Source organism: Misgurnus anguillicaudatus, chromosome 1 (assembly GCF_027580225.2).
Source record: "Misgurnus anguillicaudatus chromosome 1, ASM2758022v2, whole genome shotgun sequence".
NCBI classification, from domain to species: Eukaryota; Metazoa; Chordata; class Actinopteri; order Cypriniformes; family Cobitidae; genus Misgurnus; species Misgurnus anguillicaudatus.
Window position 1 is genome coordinate 22,230,820 of NC_073337.2, and position 17,551 is coordinate 22,248,370.

The 17,551-nt window shown below is 40.0% G+C and overlaps 1 protein-coding gene across 12 annotated transcripts in view; it reads left to right on the top strand.

Moving 5' to 3' along the window:
* Window positions 1-17,551, top strand: part of sox5 (SRY-box transcription factor 5) — a 283,238-nt gene that overhangs the window by 217,592 nt on the left and 48,095 nt on the right. For 10 of the 12 annotated variants that reach the window (XM_055190505.2, XM_073868214.1, XM_073868215.1 and 7 more), the window contains one exon: window positions 16,995-17,081. The exons of the other annotated variants lie outside the window; for them this stretch is intronic. In XM_055190505.2, the coding sequence (XP_055046480.2) occupies window positions 16,995-17,081 (87 nt within the window). The remainder of the gene's footprint in view (window positions 1-16,994; window positions 17,082-17,551) is intronic. 12 annotated transcript variants of the gene reach the window in all.

A 17,551-nucleotide genomic window follows, 5' to 3' on the forward strand; every position in this document is an offset into this window, starting at 1 on the left:
TGACCTATTGTCAAACTGTAACATCAGGTTGACGTCAAAACCCAACATTAGCCTGATGTCAAGCTGTAATGTAGAGATGACGTAAAAACCTAACGTTGGCTTGACGTCAAGCTCTAACGTTGAGTTGACGTCAAAACCCAATGTTGTCCCAACGTCCGGATAAAACCCAACATCGACCTAATGTCAAGCTGTAACATTAGGTTGACGTCTAAACCCAACGTCGGCCTAACGTCAAGCTGTAACGTTGAGGTGACGTCAAAACCCAATGTTGTCCCAACGTCTGGATAACATCCAACATCGACCTGATGTCAAGCTGTAACATCAGATTGACGTCAAAACCCAACGTCGGCCTAACGCCAAGCTGTAACGTTGAGGTGATGTCAAACCCAATGTTGTCCCGACGTCAGAACCCAATGTTGTCCCAACGTCTGGATAAAACCCAACATCGACCTGAGGTCAAGCTGTAACATCAGGTTGACGTCAAAACCCAATATCAACCTGATGTCAAGCTGTAACGTCGAGGTGGCATCAAAACCCTAGCCTGGCTCCGCCCTCCTACGTTCTTCCGCTTAATTTTTTATTTCGCTTCAGAACAACGTCTGGGACTGCTGTGTAGAGTTTCGTTTTCTCCGGCAAAAATCTGCAGGTCCAATCAGCGAACAGCGGGGAGTGGCTAAGAACGCAGACGTTGAGGTCGTGCGCCAGACATACGTCACGACCAAACCCTCCTTAACGGAAGTAATGCTTTGCAATGGAGCGTGGCCAGACTCTCTGTACAAATGAAATGAATTTATGAGAGTCTGGTTGCACCAGGCTATCAAACCCCAACGTCAGCCTAACATCAAGCTGTAAGTTGAGGTGACGCCAAAACCCAATGTTGTCCAAACGTCAGAACCCAATGTTGTCCCAACGTCTGGATAAAACCTAACATCGACCTGATGTCAAGCTGTAACGTCGAGGTGGCGTCAAAACCCAACGTCGTCCTAATGTCAAGCTGTAACGTCGAGATGACCTTAAAAACTCAATGTTGTCCCACATCCGGATAAAACCCAACATCGACCTGATGTCAAGCTGTAACATCAGGTTGACGTCAAAACCCAATGTCGGCCTAAGGTGAAGCTGTAACGCCAAGATGACGTCAAAATCCAATGTTGTCCCGACATCCGGATGTAACATCGGGTTGACATCAAAACCCAATGCCGGTCTGTCGAGCTGTAATGTCGAGTTGACTCAAAACCAATGTTGCATTCTGTTTTAAAACATAACTTGTGCCTAGTCTAAACATATATTCTTGTTTTGGGACTGCACGCATGAACAATCTAAGTATTTGACTTAGATCTATGGCTTGTGTACTGTAAATACAAAAAAATGCTATAAATGACACTCCACGCATACTACATATACACCCTCACTTCATTTAACCTCACACTTCCTGCTTTTCAGCATACGGGATTGGAGGATGTTAGTGGACACACAGTTTGTCCGCACCACAATCTTGAATGAAACTCCGTCAGGGGGTCTTTGAACACGGGGGGGAAGCTCAGAATTAACCCTGACTGTCCTGCGGTCAGGCAGCTCACTTTGAAACCAAGCAATCTGTCTCCACTGAGCAGCCCTAGGTCAGCACCCTTCGGTCTGCCAGAAAATAGAGCCTTTATTTAAGCCAGATGTTTGAAAACAGCAAGGCGGATCTAAATCTTTCCCTCATCTTTCTCTCTCTCACCACTGTATAATTTCGTTTTATTTTTTGACCCCTCCCTTCATGCTCTGGTCCCACAGCGCCGGAGCACCCAGCGCACTTGAGAGATCTCTAGCCTGGCTGCGCGCCCGAGCCTGATCCCCTGTCTGGATGGGGGACTGCTGGAAGTCTGAACAGGTGTTCTCCACTTTTTGATTTCAGTGCATTTGAATTAATCCTGTCAGCTCAGCTGTTAAAACAACTGTCACCCCCAGCTGCTAGTCATTTTGGGCTGGATCTGACACACTCCGCCAGTCTACGGAAGTCGCCGATGACATGCACACACTCGCACCGTCTGTTCCCCAACCCATTGTCATCGGCACAAAGCGATCTACGCATCACAAACACATCACAAAAGAGGCATCAAAGTAAAATGAAATCAATGCTCAAATATTATTCATGATATTAGAAATGAAGAAATGTATCGATCCTCTAAATTCAGCGGTGTTCAGTTTACATCTATAAGTGATTTGTCCATGATGAGGTTTTTATCTAACTGTGTAATAGGGCATGTGATGTACATCATTTGACCTTGATTATTTCACACAGTTCAATAAATCCGACCTGTGTCTCTCACTGTGCATAGACACATGCACGCATTTATCTAAATGAGGACATAACGTGGACTTGAAACTAACACAGACCCATGCATAGATAATTATTACATATATAAGTCACTTTATTAATAGTTTTTGAGCACAACTCCTAACTGTAGGGAACTAACTTTATATGCCGCCCTGTATTTCTGCAAATATCCTAATTTTGGCTGTTTGTAAAAAACTCTCTCTTCACCTCCTCTGTTTCAGAGCGTGTTGTTCCTGTCATTCATTTGGATCTCATTCAACCTCCTTTCATCCGGATTCACACGCCCGTCAGTTAGATACGGGTTACACATTCTGGCAAATCTTTCTCGCACGTTTAAATATCTGTTTACTTCTTTCAAATGCCAAGAGCACCAAAAAACACAGTGGGTTAATTACTGGTAGATGATAAATGGTTGATTCGAAGGAGCTTTGAGAAACTTCGACTGCATAGTTTTCCATGTTTTTTTTACGTAAGCGAACATATTAATTTGAAAAGGTTCAGGTGTGTGAAAAAATATACCATTCATTAGCTAAATTTGGCGCTCCAACCAAAATGCTTTCTGGGTTTTTAAAGGATGATGTGTCTTTCTGAGGTCCAGGCCCTCTTGGTAATATCCTGGTATGGCTGTTCTTACCTTTGCAGTGGAGAGAGATAGAAAGAAAGAGGAATACAAGCGAAGGCTCTTGCACAATACAATGTATGCTTTGTCATGTGTTTGGTATATTTGCTTACAGACTTGTGACGTTTCAGGGACTTTGGACCCCTTTGTGCACACAAATAGAAGGCTGTGGATTTATCCCCCACCTCGCTATTGTTTCCACACATCAGATAAAACTCCACACACATCTTTACCACACTGACAATCTAGTATTTATAACATTATAGCTGTTTTTGGTTTAACACACTGTAAAAAGGGTTAAATAAATAAACTAAATATTAGTCAAAACTTTGTAGGTTTAATTGATTTGCATAGTCAATTTGATTAAACTTGCACGCAGCACTGCAGTATTTATTTATTTATTTATTTATTTATTTGACAAGGCTTGTGTACCCCTTTGTCAACACCAAACCAGTACTGTTTTTCTTTTTAAAAGGGCAGTACACCCAAGCACGCAAGTTATTTATCAGTCCCTTCAGATAAACGCTATTATGCGATCGCATAATTCAATGTATAATCAGCCAAAGTCCGCATATTTATGCGGTGGCCACATTTTTTTTAAATATACCACACTTTCGCCATGTAAATTGCCGATTTCTGCGCGCAAAATATGCGGGGCTTGCATGATTTCATAATCCCCGCATTTTTGTAGCAAAAAGTCATATATATTTTAGCAAAAAGTTGAAAAATGTTGCATTTACTTCACACAAGCGCAGCCATGTCCCTTGTTGCCATGGGAACGTTAAGAAGTGACGTAATTACGCGACATGAACATCAATGAAAAGCTGAAAAAGGTGCAATTTTTGCAAGTTCCAGCAATTTCTTTGCATAAAATTGCATAAATATCCCACATATTCCAACGCATTTTTTAAGAAAACGTGTTGCAAGATTAAAGATTTTTGCCCGCAATAATCACAAAAAAAAAAAACGTTTTTCTGGAAGGGCTGATTTATTCACACTCGAACTCGCATTCGAACTTCTTCGAAGCCGATTATAGTATGTGGAAAAGTTATGTTGTACATTAAGTGTGTTTTCACACCTAGTTCGTTTGAGCCGTCCAAAAACTCTGGGAGCAGTTTAGTGTGTATATAAGCCCTTTCACAAAGAGATTACAGAAAATACACAGAAAATGTGTCCGAGATTTTTCCGTGATTGGTCGATTCGCACCTTACGGCATTGTTTCTGCATCTTGTACACACATAATGCTTTCTGTGTATGTTACTGAAATGGTCCTCTTTACGGGAGTGATCCCAGAACATTTACAGGACGTGTTTGCGTTTACAGAAGCCTCTGCCAATTTTACGGAAATTTTCTAGGACCAAAGTGCTGTGTGAATGGGGTTTATTTGAAGAAGTCAAGTGATTTCAGACCCCCTAAAAAGACCCAAATGCGAACCGTACTCAGACCACCTCCGGATGGTTCGCTTTTGGGTTCTTTTGTGGTTTGACATTTAAAAGCAACGACGTCCCGGTCCCCTTCGCGTGTTGTTTTGGTATCAAAATCAACTGCTGCACAGAAAGCCGGCGTCTGAGTTCTTATGAAGTTGTGATGTGACTGAGGTCACTTTCGGCTAATTCCTTTTCTGGTTCACTTTAAGTAAACTGGGTTTGGTTCTTTTAAAATGAACTATATGTGAAAACACCCTAAGTGTCATTCACACTTACATCATACAAACTTTGACGTGAATACATAAGGTTACATTTTCACAGAATGTACTTTACGTTATGTAGGATGATTTTATGTATAAACAAATGGGTTTTCAGAAAAAAATCACAAGAATAATAATTAGTATTTTAACAGTGTTTTAAAGTCTCCATTATTTTTATTTATTTATTTTTTTGGTGTAGGTTTAACAAAGCAGAAGGCCTGATTACGTTTTGCCTCTTCTAACTGCGTGTGAGTGTTCAATATTAGCTATATTAGCGAAGCTCTAAAGCACTGCGTTCCAGTGCATTTATTATGTTAACATTATTATAAGTACACGATACGGAGCAGCACAAGAGTTTAAACAAACAATTTTAAGAATGGAGAAAAGAAATGGGTCACTGTTGTACCTCTGCGAATGACCAACCAATGGAAATGCAATATAGCTCATAGGAGCGGAGTTATTCCCATGACCAACCTTATCGAGAAATCTAAGCTTTAACTTGAAAGCATGTGGATTTATCGCCCCACCCCCTCATTCCCTCTTCCTGTCCTGTGGATGAAGAGAAAGAAGGAACATAGTTAAGATGTGCTGGGGTCTGACTGGTTTGCCAGGCATAGGCTGCTTCTTAAGAGCTGTTAACAATCACTTAATGGCTCTCACATGGTTACCCGTATCTGGGAGCAATGGAGCCCACACAATACCAACCATTCTTACAGGGAGGGCATTTTAACTGCCCCGGGCACTCGGAGACAACAGCGATGACTAAATCATGCATGTCTGTGTGTGTGTGTAGTGATGTGTACGTGTTGGGAAAAACATGTCTCGCAAACATTTATAGCTGTTGTACGTTTTGTCTTACAGTTCGAACCATTTTACTTATTTATGTATCTGCATCGGCAGTAAAAGAAATTATGTATTACACAAAATATGAGCTTGTAGTCTGAATTGTAATGTATTGAGTTAAAGAGACAGGTACGACAAAATTTAAATAAATAAATAAAGATTGGTGAAACTTCGTAAGCTGAAAGTGACTTTGTATGGCAGTTCTTATGTTATCGCTTTCCTACGACAATTCGCTTAGCTGTTTTATAAGTCGCTTTGGATAAAGCGTCTGCTAAATGCCCAAATGTAAATGTAGTTAATTCAAGAAAACACATTTTTCTATGCAAAAATAATTAATTTAATTAAAAATTAAAACTATGGTCTCTGATTCACAAACGAATGACTCTAATGTGCCATTTCGTAATTAATAATAAGTGAAGTTAAAGGAAAACACCACCATTTTTCAATATTTTACTATGTTCTTACCTCAACTTAGATGAATGAATACATACCTATTTTTTTCAATGTCTGCACTTTTAATCTTTGTACAGCGCTTCATGAATGTGTTAGCATTTAGCCTAGCCCCATTCATTCCTATGGCTCCAAACAAAAGTTTCATTTTGTGCCACCATACTTGCTCGTGTAACTACTCATGTAACAGTCTTTAAATAGGGAAAACATTAAAGTGTTTGGTGTCATCTAAATTCATCCCTGTTTGGATGAATTTTAGATTCCTATGGAATGAATGGGGCTAGGCTAAATGCTAACACACTCACAAGGCATTGTACAAAGATTAAAAATGCACGCATTAAAAAAAGACATGGATGTAATTTGTCTAAGTTGAGGTAAGAACATAATAAAACATTGAAAAACGAAGGGGTTTTCCTTTAAAACACAAAATTGGTTAGTTTGACTTAAAGGTAAAGTTTTGGTTTTTAGCGGCATCTAGTGGTGAGATTACTAATTGCAACCAACCTCAATTTCGAAACGCAATGAGAAACTACGGTAGCTGCCATAGGACAAACACGTCATCGTTTGAGACAACATATAGGGACAGTTTGTGCATTAAGGGCTACTGTAGAAACATGACGGTGACTTCTCTGTAATCAGACCCGCGGTGTATGTAGATAAAACGGTTCATTCTAAGGTAAAAAACAATACATTTAATTATGTAAGGTCTTTATACACCACTGATAATATAGTTAAGTATTTTATATTGCATTTCATTCCTTTCGTAAAGTTACACATCGCACCTTTAACTGCATGCTAAACATATAGTTGGCAAAAGCAGAACACTTACATATGTCAATGCCCTGACGAACAACACAGGGGCGACCATGAATAGCACAAAAAACGAAAAACAATATGAAATTGGCAGTTGAATGTGAGGAGAGAGGAAGCGTATTATAATAAGGGTAATAACTGTATTCAGCTGCCAGGGGCAGTTTGTTATGACAAGAGGTTAAAACGGAGACAGCCTTGTGTGCGTGTAAGTGTTGTTTTTTTTAATATGCTTCCAAAATGTAAAGCAGCATTATCATGTCAGCGATGTCTGGTCGTGCGTGTGACAGGCCCTTGACAGCTGTCTTCTTAAAGCAACAGCCCACTTCAACGTGACAAACAGCAATTGTGATTTTAAATGACACCCGCGGCCTCTTCTATGTACTTCAATATATACATATATTTTTTTTTATTGTGTAAGTTTGTTATTTATTTATTTTCATCATGCTTGTCAATGTGAGTCTACGGTGTGGTGGCGAGTTTGCAAAAGCCTCAGTCCACGGCTTTTTCTGTTGTCCCGCAGTTAATGCATCAGAGACTCGGACGAACACGTTGCGTTCTTTTGTTGTCATTTTAAAGTGATGTAATGAAAGCGGGTGGCGGCAGGGCCCCGGGGCTATGACAGCTCTCTGCTGACTGGGCTGCGCGCGAGACGCACACAAGAAGGGTTATTGCCACGAGACAGATTGAAAGTGTCATTTTCCATTATAGTGCATACGGAGGAAGCACAAATATGCCCTGGCCTACTTTAACAGGATGCCTTTGACAGGAGAAATGTGCGTGCGGGAGAGGGGAGCCCTGAGCCGAGATTAACCCTTTCTTTTGACACTCCTGCGGCAGCTGTAAAGTTACGTTCTGGTCCGAATCTCTTGGTAGCAGCGTGATGCATGATTACAATGGTATAAACATTAGTATTAGGAAGCGTAAAAGTGTTCGACATTAAAACTTTATCAGAAAAATTGTGATACAACCAGACACAGGTGCAAAATGTCCTGTGTTGAAAGTACCTGGGAAAAAGTACTCTACGAAGCATCAAGTGGGGTGTAGTAGGCTTTCACCGAAAAATGAAATCAAGTTTGTATAATTCTGAATAATTTAGTTTTGCTGAATACAAAGGAAAATGTTTTGAGCTGTTTGGAACCAAGCAGATCTGGGGCACCATTCACTTCCATAGTAGGAAAAAATTATATATGGAACTTTAATTTCTGTTTAATTTAATTTTGTTTTCCACATCCATACTTGCACCCTTAAATCATTCCAATGACTTTCTTTTTTCCAGACAGCAAAATTTAATAATTTTATGAATATCAAGCTGGATGAATTTAATACAATGGCATTATGTACATTATGACTCACTTTAATGGTTAAATAAGCACCCGTGCCAGTTTTGAGGATTTTTTTGGGGAAAAAAGTGCAGTTGACCCACGAGGAGGTCAGTTTTGAAAATCTGTACTTTGCGCACAACTTGATGCATCGTTAATGTCGCAGAAACATTATCTGTTCAAAATGATATGATCAAAATAAGATTCAAATGTCTGTCAATAAAGTATATCATTATTCTGATAAAGAAGAGTTAAGATCCGAGCATGCTGCTTTTTTAACTTAACAACGAGCTACATATCGACTATAAAAATGCTTATTTTCTTAATGTGTGTGTGCACCTAAATTAATTTGTACGTGTATGTGTTTTTTTTGCATACATTTGCATCCGTGTGTGCGCAGCTGATATTCAGATGTACGCCCGCCAGTTCTGAAGCCTTGGACGTCCTCAGAGAACGTCTTAATTTTCTCAGACTTTCTCACACGTCGTGATGGTTTTGCTCACATTCTTCTTCGCAATGTCATGCCCTCCACGCAGTTATTTCAATCTGGCAGTGTAAATTTGGCACCGTGCAAGAGGTGCCAGAATAAATTTGGCGGGAGTTTTGGTTCAAATCAAATTGGACATAAGCACCCACAACACCATCTGTCAGAGAAGGATTGCAGATATGTGAAGGGCACAAATCCGTCAGAGATAAATGACTTTTTCAATTTAAAATCTCACCTCGCAACTTTAGTTGGAAATTATTCTTTATTAATTTATGTGAAATTAATTTATGATCATCACACTGAAGATAAGAGCTTAAAGGGACGGTTTACCCCAAAATAAAACTTAATTAATCAACTTGTTGTTTTAAACCTGTATGAGTTTCTTTACTCTCACAAAAAAAGATATTTTGATAAATGATGGTATGGACACAGTCGAGTGTACCCATTGACTTTTTTCTACTATGGAAGTCAATGGGTACCATTAACTTTGTATTTATCAAAATATCTTCTTTTGTGTTAAACAGAATAAAGAAACTCATACAGATTTAATTTGTGAACTTATTCTGCATCACATTTCTAAAAATAAATGTTACCAATGAGTTAAATAAAGTTACTTTATTCCAAAACTTTTGATAAAATAAAACAAGCATCATTTAGAAAAAGTAAAATGTAAATGCAGCATGACGTTAAAACAACTTGGTTATGCAAGTCAATTCAACCTACTTTTTTAAGTTTTGACTTGCGATAAGTTAACATAACTTATAAAAACAAGGTGAAATTGTTTGACTTCATTTAATTTTTACCAGTACAAATTCCAGCATAAATTGTTTGTAAAGCTTAATTGTCACATTCAATTTAATTTGACAATTTCCTTAAGATTATTATTAGGAATGATTTACGCATCTGGTTCTGCTCGTGCTCCGTAATGACAGTCAATATTTTAACTGCTATGAATTCATAAAAGAAAGAATTATTCATAGTTTACCCATGATGTCATTTTTTCTATTAATTTTTTCTCTTTTTTGATTTTGTTTTAGAAAATTGCGCCCGTCGTCCCAGCGACCGCTCTCAAACGTCAAGGGAGTTTAACATCCCGACCTTTAACATCCATGGTCTCTTATCGCTCTCTTTTCCACTAGGTTTTTCTCTCTTTTTTTTTCGGGTTGTGTCACTTTTCTGGGAGACGTGAGTGTTTTTTGAGGGAAAAGAAGAAAGGCGACATTCTCTGTGTGTGTTGAATGTTTGTTCAGAGTGTTGCTAAGGGTTGCCTTTTCCTTCATCACCGCACATAATTGGGACTTTTAGCTTGAATGGCGGCTTTTGATGAGAGATTTGGTCCGATGTTTTTTTTTTTTTGGGTTGTTTCTAAACTCACAGTCCCGCAGTGTCTCCGGCGCTCCGGGAAAAAAAAAAACGTGTCGACCGCCACCGTTTGAACCTCCTTTAGAAAGAATTTTCAACGCGGCCTGTGAGCAAACAACACGTCGTATAAATTGATCATCAAGAGCGATTATGATCATCTTTTCATTCACGGGGAATATTCGCTTTTTAAACTCTCATGAACTTGGATGTCCTAAATTACTCCTGCATTAATAGATGACTGTGTTTGAGGCACAAAGGCAATAATTAAGTACTGGTTTCATGTTGAAGATCTAAGAACGCAGCTGGGCTCTGGTCCCATGTGTGTGTCTGTGTGTTTGTGTCTTACATTAAACATCCACAACGTTGAACTCAAGTGTGTAACACTTCTTTCCGTCCAACCTTAGATAAACTGACTGGGTGCTTGTATAATTGGTTATTGAATTCTGACCTCTGTGGCGACTGGGAGCTGCTGCAGTTTGTCGCTCTCTGCCAAAAGCAGTCAATGTGGAGCCTGTTCTGGTGCTGCGTGCTGGGCCGGGCCTGAGCCAGGGCCTTTCCTGTGAGCCCTCCCCACCCTCGCGGAGCTGGCGCTGGGACACTGGCCCTTTTGTTGTCCACAGAGGGCCTGGCTCGTTCTCTTTCTCCTTGTCTCATTCCCACTACTTTTCTGTACTCCTCCGCCACCCCCTCTTTCTTTTCCGAACAAAACATCTCATTGGCTTTGCAAATATGAGATAATTGGAAAAATGGAGCTGGCCAGTCGGGCTGACTCAGACAAAAAAATAGCATCGTGATGGCAAAGTAAAGAGAAAAAGAGAGTAATGAAATTGTTTTTGAAGTTGGGAGCCCAGACGGCTTTGAGATGTGGTGCATAAAGAATGAAAGTGCGCTCAGTGGTGGCAGATCTTGAGAGGTTCCTTCAGTCTTTCGGCCAGGTGGCTGGACATCTTGGCTCTGGTTCTGCCCAGCTGCTGGAGTCCTCTGGAGCCAATGAACCTTAATAATTCCCCATAATTCACCTATTATTGTCAGATTTACTTCGGCTCTCCCACGCTGGAATAGGCTGGTGTGGCGTGATGAGTTTGTGATCTTATATGTAGGCCTGTGGTATGGACAAGCATGCATCGACGAGCTTCAGATTTTGATTTAGTCACTAGGGTTGCATCAGACTAGTTAGGTTTCTGTAAACTTGTTTTTCGCCAGTTCATACTGTGTCATTTTGGTTTTACCTGACATTTTTTTGGGTGTTTTTTAAAGTGGTGCTCCTCCAACTGTAAAGTAAATGTAATTGAAAACACCAACATTGAATTAATTGTCGATCAATTAGTACTGATGAACTTATTAATTTGCTTAAAAGATGCCCAAAGGAAATTTAGTCTGTTAGGTGGTCCTCAGGTTGCTGCTATGGTGGTCTGCCACCCGACTCCCCCAGAAGCACGCACTCACACTGTACTTTGACCGATCCAAGCCCAGGCACATTTTTGTCATTGTTTTGAATAAAAAGTGATCTCTTAAAGGATTAGTCTATTTTCTTAAAAAAATCCAGATAAATTACTAACCACCATGTCGTCCAAAATGTTGATGTCTTTCTTTGTTCAGTCGAGAAGAAATTATGTTTTTTGAGGAAAATATTCCAGGATTTTTCTCATTTTAATGGACTTTAATGGACCCCAACACTTAACAGTTTTAATGGAGTTTAAAATTGCAGTTTCAAATGACTCTAAATGATGCCAAATGAGGCATAAGGGTCTTATCTAGCAAAACAGTTGACATCTTTGGCAAGAAAAATAAAAAATATGCACTTTAAACCACAACTTTTCTTCTGCCTCCGGCTGTGTGACGCGCCAACGCGACCTCTCATAATTGCGTTTGTTACACATTTTAAACCATTTTAAACAATAAACTAAACAAAGATATTAATTAGTATCATTCGACATACAACAACGTCAGAACGGTCCTCTTTCTCCAAACACTGTGGTGTAGTTTCGCATACGTCATCCGTGACCTCTTGACGTGATAACGTTTTACGTGAGGTCGGTTTAAAAGTGCATCATTTTTATTTTTCTTGCCAAAAATGGCAATGTTTTGCTAAATAAGACACTTATGCCTCGTTTGGGATCGTTTAGAGTCCTTTGAAACTGCAAGTTTAAACTGCATTAAAACTGTTTAGTGTTGGGGTCCATTAAAGTCCATTAAAATGAGACAAACAAGAACAAAGAAAGACATCAACATTTTGGATAACATGGTGGTGAGTAAATTATCTGGATTTTTTTTAAGAAAATTGACTAATCCTTTAATGCTAGAGCCCATCCTAATGTTAAGTCAGTTTTTTTATTCTGAGTCGTTTGGGGCGCGATTACACACAGCCCTCTCGCATGCCTTTCATATTGCTTAGTCAGTCTAATGCTTGTGCAGCTCAGATATTCACGTACCAATGCTGCATGCATCAGAAGGTTTTTACGCAGGCAGATGAAAGTGAGAGGTCACGCAATTGACATCTCTCCTTTTAAACCACGATCACACTGCACGTTCCGCACCTGAGCCCAATTGAACTGCGCCCGAGCCCACCTTTGCAAGCCGGTCAAGGAATGATTACACTTGTTAAACGAACCAGGCTTTGAGGTTTAAACGCGCTCGGGCGCGGTTCGGTTTGGATAATGTGAGTGCACCCTCAGAGAGGATTTTAGTGTGCTTTAGACTCAGATATTAACGTATCACTGCTGCTTGCATCAGAAGGTTTTTACGAAGGCAGATGAAGGTGAGTGGTCGCGCAATTGGCGTCTCTCCTTTTGAACCGCGATCACACTGAGCGTTACGCACCCTGAGAACAAGTGAACCACGCCCGAGCCCACCTCTGCAAGCCGGCCAGGGCGTGATTAAGGCACGCTTTGGAGCGTTCACACTAGTCAAATGAACCTAAATGAAGTAGTCAAATGTGAACGTGGCCTCAGAGAGGATTTTAGACTTTTGAGAAGTTGCCTCTGTTAATTCATACTTTGTAAAGAAACGCCACTACTGTATATCCATTAAAAGCCCACTTGTGTAACAAACCCACCACCTTCAGCAATAAACTTACTGTCAGACTTCTACTGTCAGATCAGCTGCTGTTATAAACATTTATTTTGTTTGCAGAATATGATATAGTTGGAGGTTATAAATATAATATATATTTAGTCTATTTGTTACATATCTGCCAGTGACTGTAATGAAAAGTTTGGCAGCATTTTTAATTATGCAAAAACATGTCTTTAGTCATCGCATCACATCTTTCTCTATTTTTTAGTGTCTTGCACCTTTAGCATTACATTCAGCTAAAATAGTTGGCAAACTTAAAAAAAAATGTTTTTGATCACAAGAATGCGACCTGTGTGAACACCCTCTTGAAAACATGTTTGATTAGTTTGTAGTGGCCCCTTAATTTTCTTTTTGACTGGTAATTTTACTCAACCCACAGACTAGTTGATTATGTTCCCTATCCAAACTCTCACTCCCATTAAAAACTCTCTCAGTCACACTCTGTAATTGAAACACATCCAGGCACACACATACACTTGCTCAAACACACACCCTTCCTGTGCGTCTTTCCAAGAGTCACACTGTTCTCATTCTGCTGTACCCCTCAGACACTGTTGGTTCCACCAAAAATGTGCTCCCCACCTCGTAAGGGCATTTTAGTACGGGATCCACCCAGCTGCCACAAACAAGACCCCATACATTAATGCAAACAGGCTGCGCTTCTGTATTAGCAGTAGTAGACTAAATAGGAACCCTCCCAAAGTTTCTGCCCTTTCTTGATTTCTTTCACTAACTTACTTATCCACTTTTTACTGGCAATACTAATACAATTTGATATGAGGTTTGGGAGATAAATACATTGTTTTGTTTTGCTGTTAGTTTGTATTAAGTTATGTTTAACCTGGTTAGCTTGTTGCCTTGAGGAAAATTGTTTACTCGAATGTTGTTCAGATTAGGAATACTTTATTATTATAAACTTTTGGGTATAAACTTTTTCTAAGCATTTTATTTGAAGAGAAATAAAAACAGACAAATTAGACAATTACATTTCTTATTATATTTATATTGCATACAGTATACGTTAAAGATATATGTGGATAGCATATGAAGAGTTTTGTTGCAAAACGAGATAACCACCGTTTTTTTAATTGTTCAGAAATCTTGTTTTTTGGTTGTGCATTCCAATTAATTTCAATGCAACTGCAGTTGGTTTGTTTTGATTTAAACCTTCATAAAATACAGCTAAGTAGCATCATAAAACAAAATAATAACATGATAACATAATAATAAACATGTTTTGACAAAAATGTTAAAAAATGGATTTATCTCGTTTTGCAACGAAACTCTTCATATACTGTTAAAAGTGAACAATTCAATTGTTAACCGCTAAAATTATATTTTTTTAACTTAATTCTTTCACCTAAAGTGAAACTAAAGTCAAATTTTAAAAACTTAATTTTGTAACCGTTGGTTCACACCAGCCACGTTTGAGGCGTCAAATTCACATCTACCACGTTTAGTTTGCCGCTTGAACATTTTGAGTTTACTCGCTTTATTACTGCGTGAAAGCCGCACGTGAAATTCTAGTCATCGAGACATTCACATGGAAATTCGCATTATGGGAGGGGCTTCTGCGATTCCGCTCGCTTCCTGTAATCACGTCACTACTAGAGCAAGCTCGTGATTGGTTAACGCGGCACGTTTTTCCCCAAAGTTCACATTTTTCAACTCGTGCGTTTTCACAGCAACCCTCAATTTGCGTCATTCAAGCGAACTTGACGCACAAATGAGGCGGAATCGCGTCTGCCGCATTAAACGCCTCATTCGCTCAACGAGACTCACGAACGCGCGTCAACGCGTCTTTTCATTGACTTAACATTGTAATCACTCGAGCTTAACGCCTCTACCGTGTCTGGTCTGAATGCAGCATGAGTGTTACCAATTAAAGTAAATTTTAAGTTGATCCAACTTTTCACTTTTTACAGTAAGATTTTACAGTCTTAGTTTGTTCTCTATTCAGTCTCACATCTTATTACAAGAAAAGCTTGTTTTTGAAGAGATCTCATTTATTTGTTTTTTACTTCCCGGGGTTAGGAAATAATTACCAACAAAATTCACCACACACAAACATAGTTCATATTTAGAGCAAACTTAAAAATGGATAATAGACATTTTATATTTTAGAAAACAAAAAGCAACATTAGAGAGAATACAAAGTCCTTTCCTTCCCAATGTATACAAAAAGAACGAAATCGAGAAAGGGGTGCTGTCACAAAAGTCGGATACATCAGGGTATCCGCATCTTGCTCCGTCCATTTTCCGGGAACGATTGTGCAGATCCCCACTGCGGGCTGTCACACAAAAGAGGCCTTTCTATTTTTATTAATAGTTAAATTGAAGGAGCTGTCAGCGGGGACGATAGCGACCATGTTAATAAATAAAAATAATAACTATTACCGTGGGAGAGAGTGAGAGAGTGACATACTGAGACAGAGGCAGGGGGGAGCCATGGTGTGGCCATTTGTTCAAACCTTTCGCTTGTCAGGGCTTAAAAGCCTCTGTCATTGTTACTCACCGATGCCGGTATAGAGAGAGAGAGAGAGAGCTGGGGACTAATAACACCTGTTGTGGTGACAGTGAGACAGCTGTCAGTGGAAACAGCAGCAGTGAAGGTGATTGGCTAAATGGTAAGTGAGCGAGCGAGAGCCCCCATGTGCCTGTAACTGTCCTCCAACTACAGTCCCATTGCAGTCCAGAGGCGAAACGGGGAACACACAGGATAAGCGGAAGTACGTGAGAGGCAAACTTTAAATTGCATGAGGAAATTTGACCACTAATATACGTTAGTTAACGTTTGGCAAGGCTTATAGGATTTGGCAAGCATATCTTATGTGTGAAAGCGAATGTGTGCGTGCCGCCCACCTGGGGCCTGTACAGTCTATCAGTCGCAAAGTTGCAGGTTACTGCTCTCCAGCTGAATTGGTAATGGTGCCACCTGGTGTTTTTACAGGCTTTTGTGTTTATTGTACTGTGTTTTGGGAAATTGACTTTTTTGCATACACTTTTATTCAGAGCAATCACAATATATGTGCTAGCCAAAAACTGTGCTTTGCGAGTTTGCGTTACATTTCACATTAAGCGCGTCATAGAGAGATGCAAGCATGATTGTTGTTGAATGTTGAAATTGCATGATGGTGTCATGCTTTTATTCAACGTTGCAATCATACATTATACCACTATATGTCTTCCTTTAGTTTAAACACACAACCTTGGCATTGCAAGGGCCGTGCTCAGACAGTTAAGTAAACAGTGCTCAGACAGTATATAAGACGAAATAATAGGAAAAGAAAATAGCTCATGCCATCGGCAATTGCGTGTGTGGTTCATATTTGCGCATACAGTGTCCGTGTTACTTTATTTCTCACCCTGCTAATACACTGACCAGTCATTTACCACAAACACACACCTTTTGTTCTCCTTTTCTTTCATATTGGCGTTAATTGTTGTGATGGTGAGGCTGGTCCTTGTGCGTGTTTGTATGTTAGAAAGCAGACAGGAGGAGTACAGGGGGTGTCGAGAGTTGTTGTAATTTTCCTCTCTTTCTCTCTCTCTCTCGTGTGAGACGTCCGTCCTTGGCAGGTTAGTAATTAGCGTGTGGGGTGGAGGGGTTAGAGGGTCCGCGGGGTGTATTAGAAAAACAAAGCGCACTGCCTTGATAATGTGTCCATTGTACCCAGTGCATTAAGAGCCTCTTTGTGTTAGCTGGAGCATAGGGCTAATGATTGGCTAACAGCAGGTGAGGAAGCCGCTTTCTCTCTCTCTCTCTCTTTTTCTCTGTATCTCTCTCACTCTCTCTCTCTCCATGTCCCTCTCTATCCTCTATTCTTACTGTTGGTGCCATTAGAGGGACGGGCCTTTATTACAGCAAATGGACTTTAAATGAGCTATATTGTGATGTTGCCTGCCTGTGGTAACTCTCTCTCTCTCTCTCTCTCTCTCTCTCTCTCTCTCTCTCTCTCTCTCTCTCGCTCTCTCTCTATCAATATCTCTTTCTCATTCTCTCTCTCCCCCTCCAGAGGCCCCCAGCATTGAGAGGTTGTTGTCTAAAGACTGGAAGGATAAGCTATTAGCCATGGGTTCTGGCAACTTTGGAGAGATCAAAGGTAAAACCAGACACTTCCTGTGACCTCTAAGTGTATGAGTGTTTGTATTTGATCGTTGTTTCACCGCTTTCACTATTGCGATCAAGGTAAAAAGATGATTTTACAAATTGAGTTTTACAGTAAAACCGTAATTATAGTTCACATATCAAATGTCACTCTGGACACCTTCAAGTGTTTTGTCAGTTATGCTAATCGTCCAAGTGCTAAGCTCTTTGCCAGACCCGGTTAATGATCTGCTGAGGATGACTCGCCATGCAACAGCTTCTCTCACGTTAGCGCGGTTAATGATACATCCTGTTAGGTCACTCATCCGTAGCGAGAACACGCTTTAACAAGCCTCCGTATGCCTTTCTCTAACTAGCGCAGCGTTCGCGAGGCTAACTCCGGCGTAAATGTTCTTCATTAAGCGGCTCAGGAATTTTTAATCAAACGTAGCTTGTTCACACTCCTGGGGCAGAAATGGGAACGTC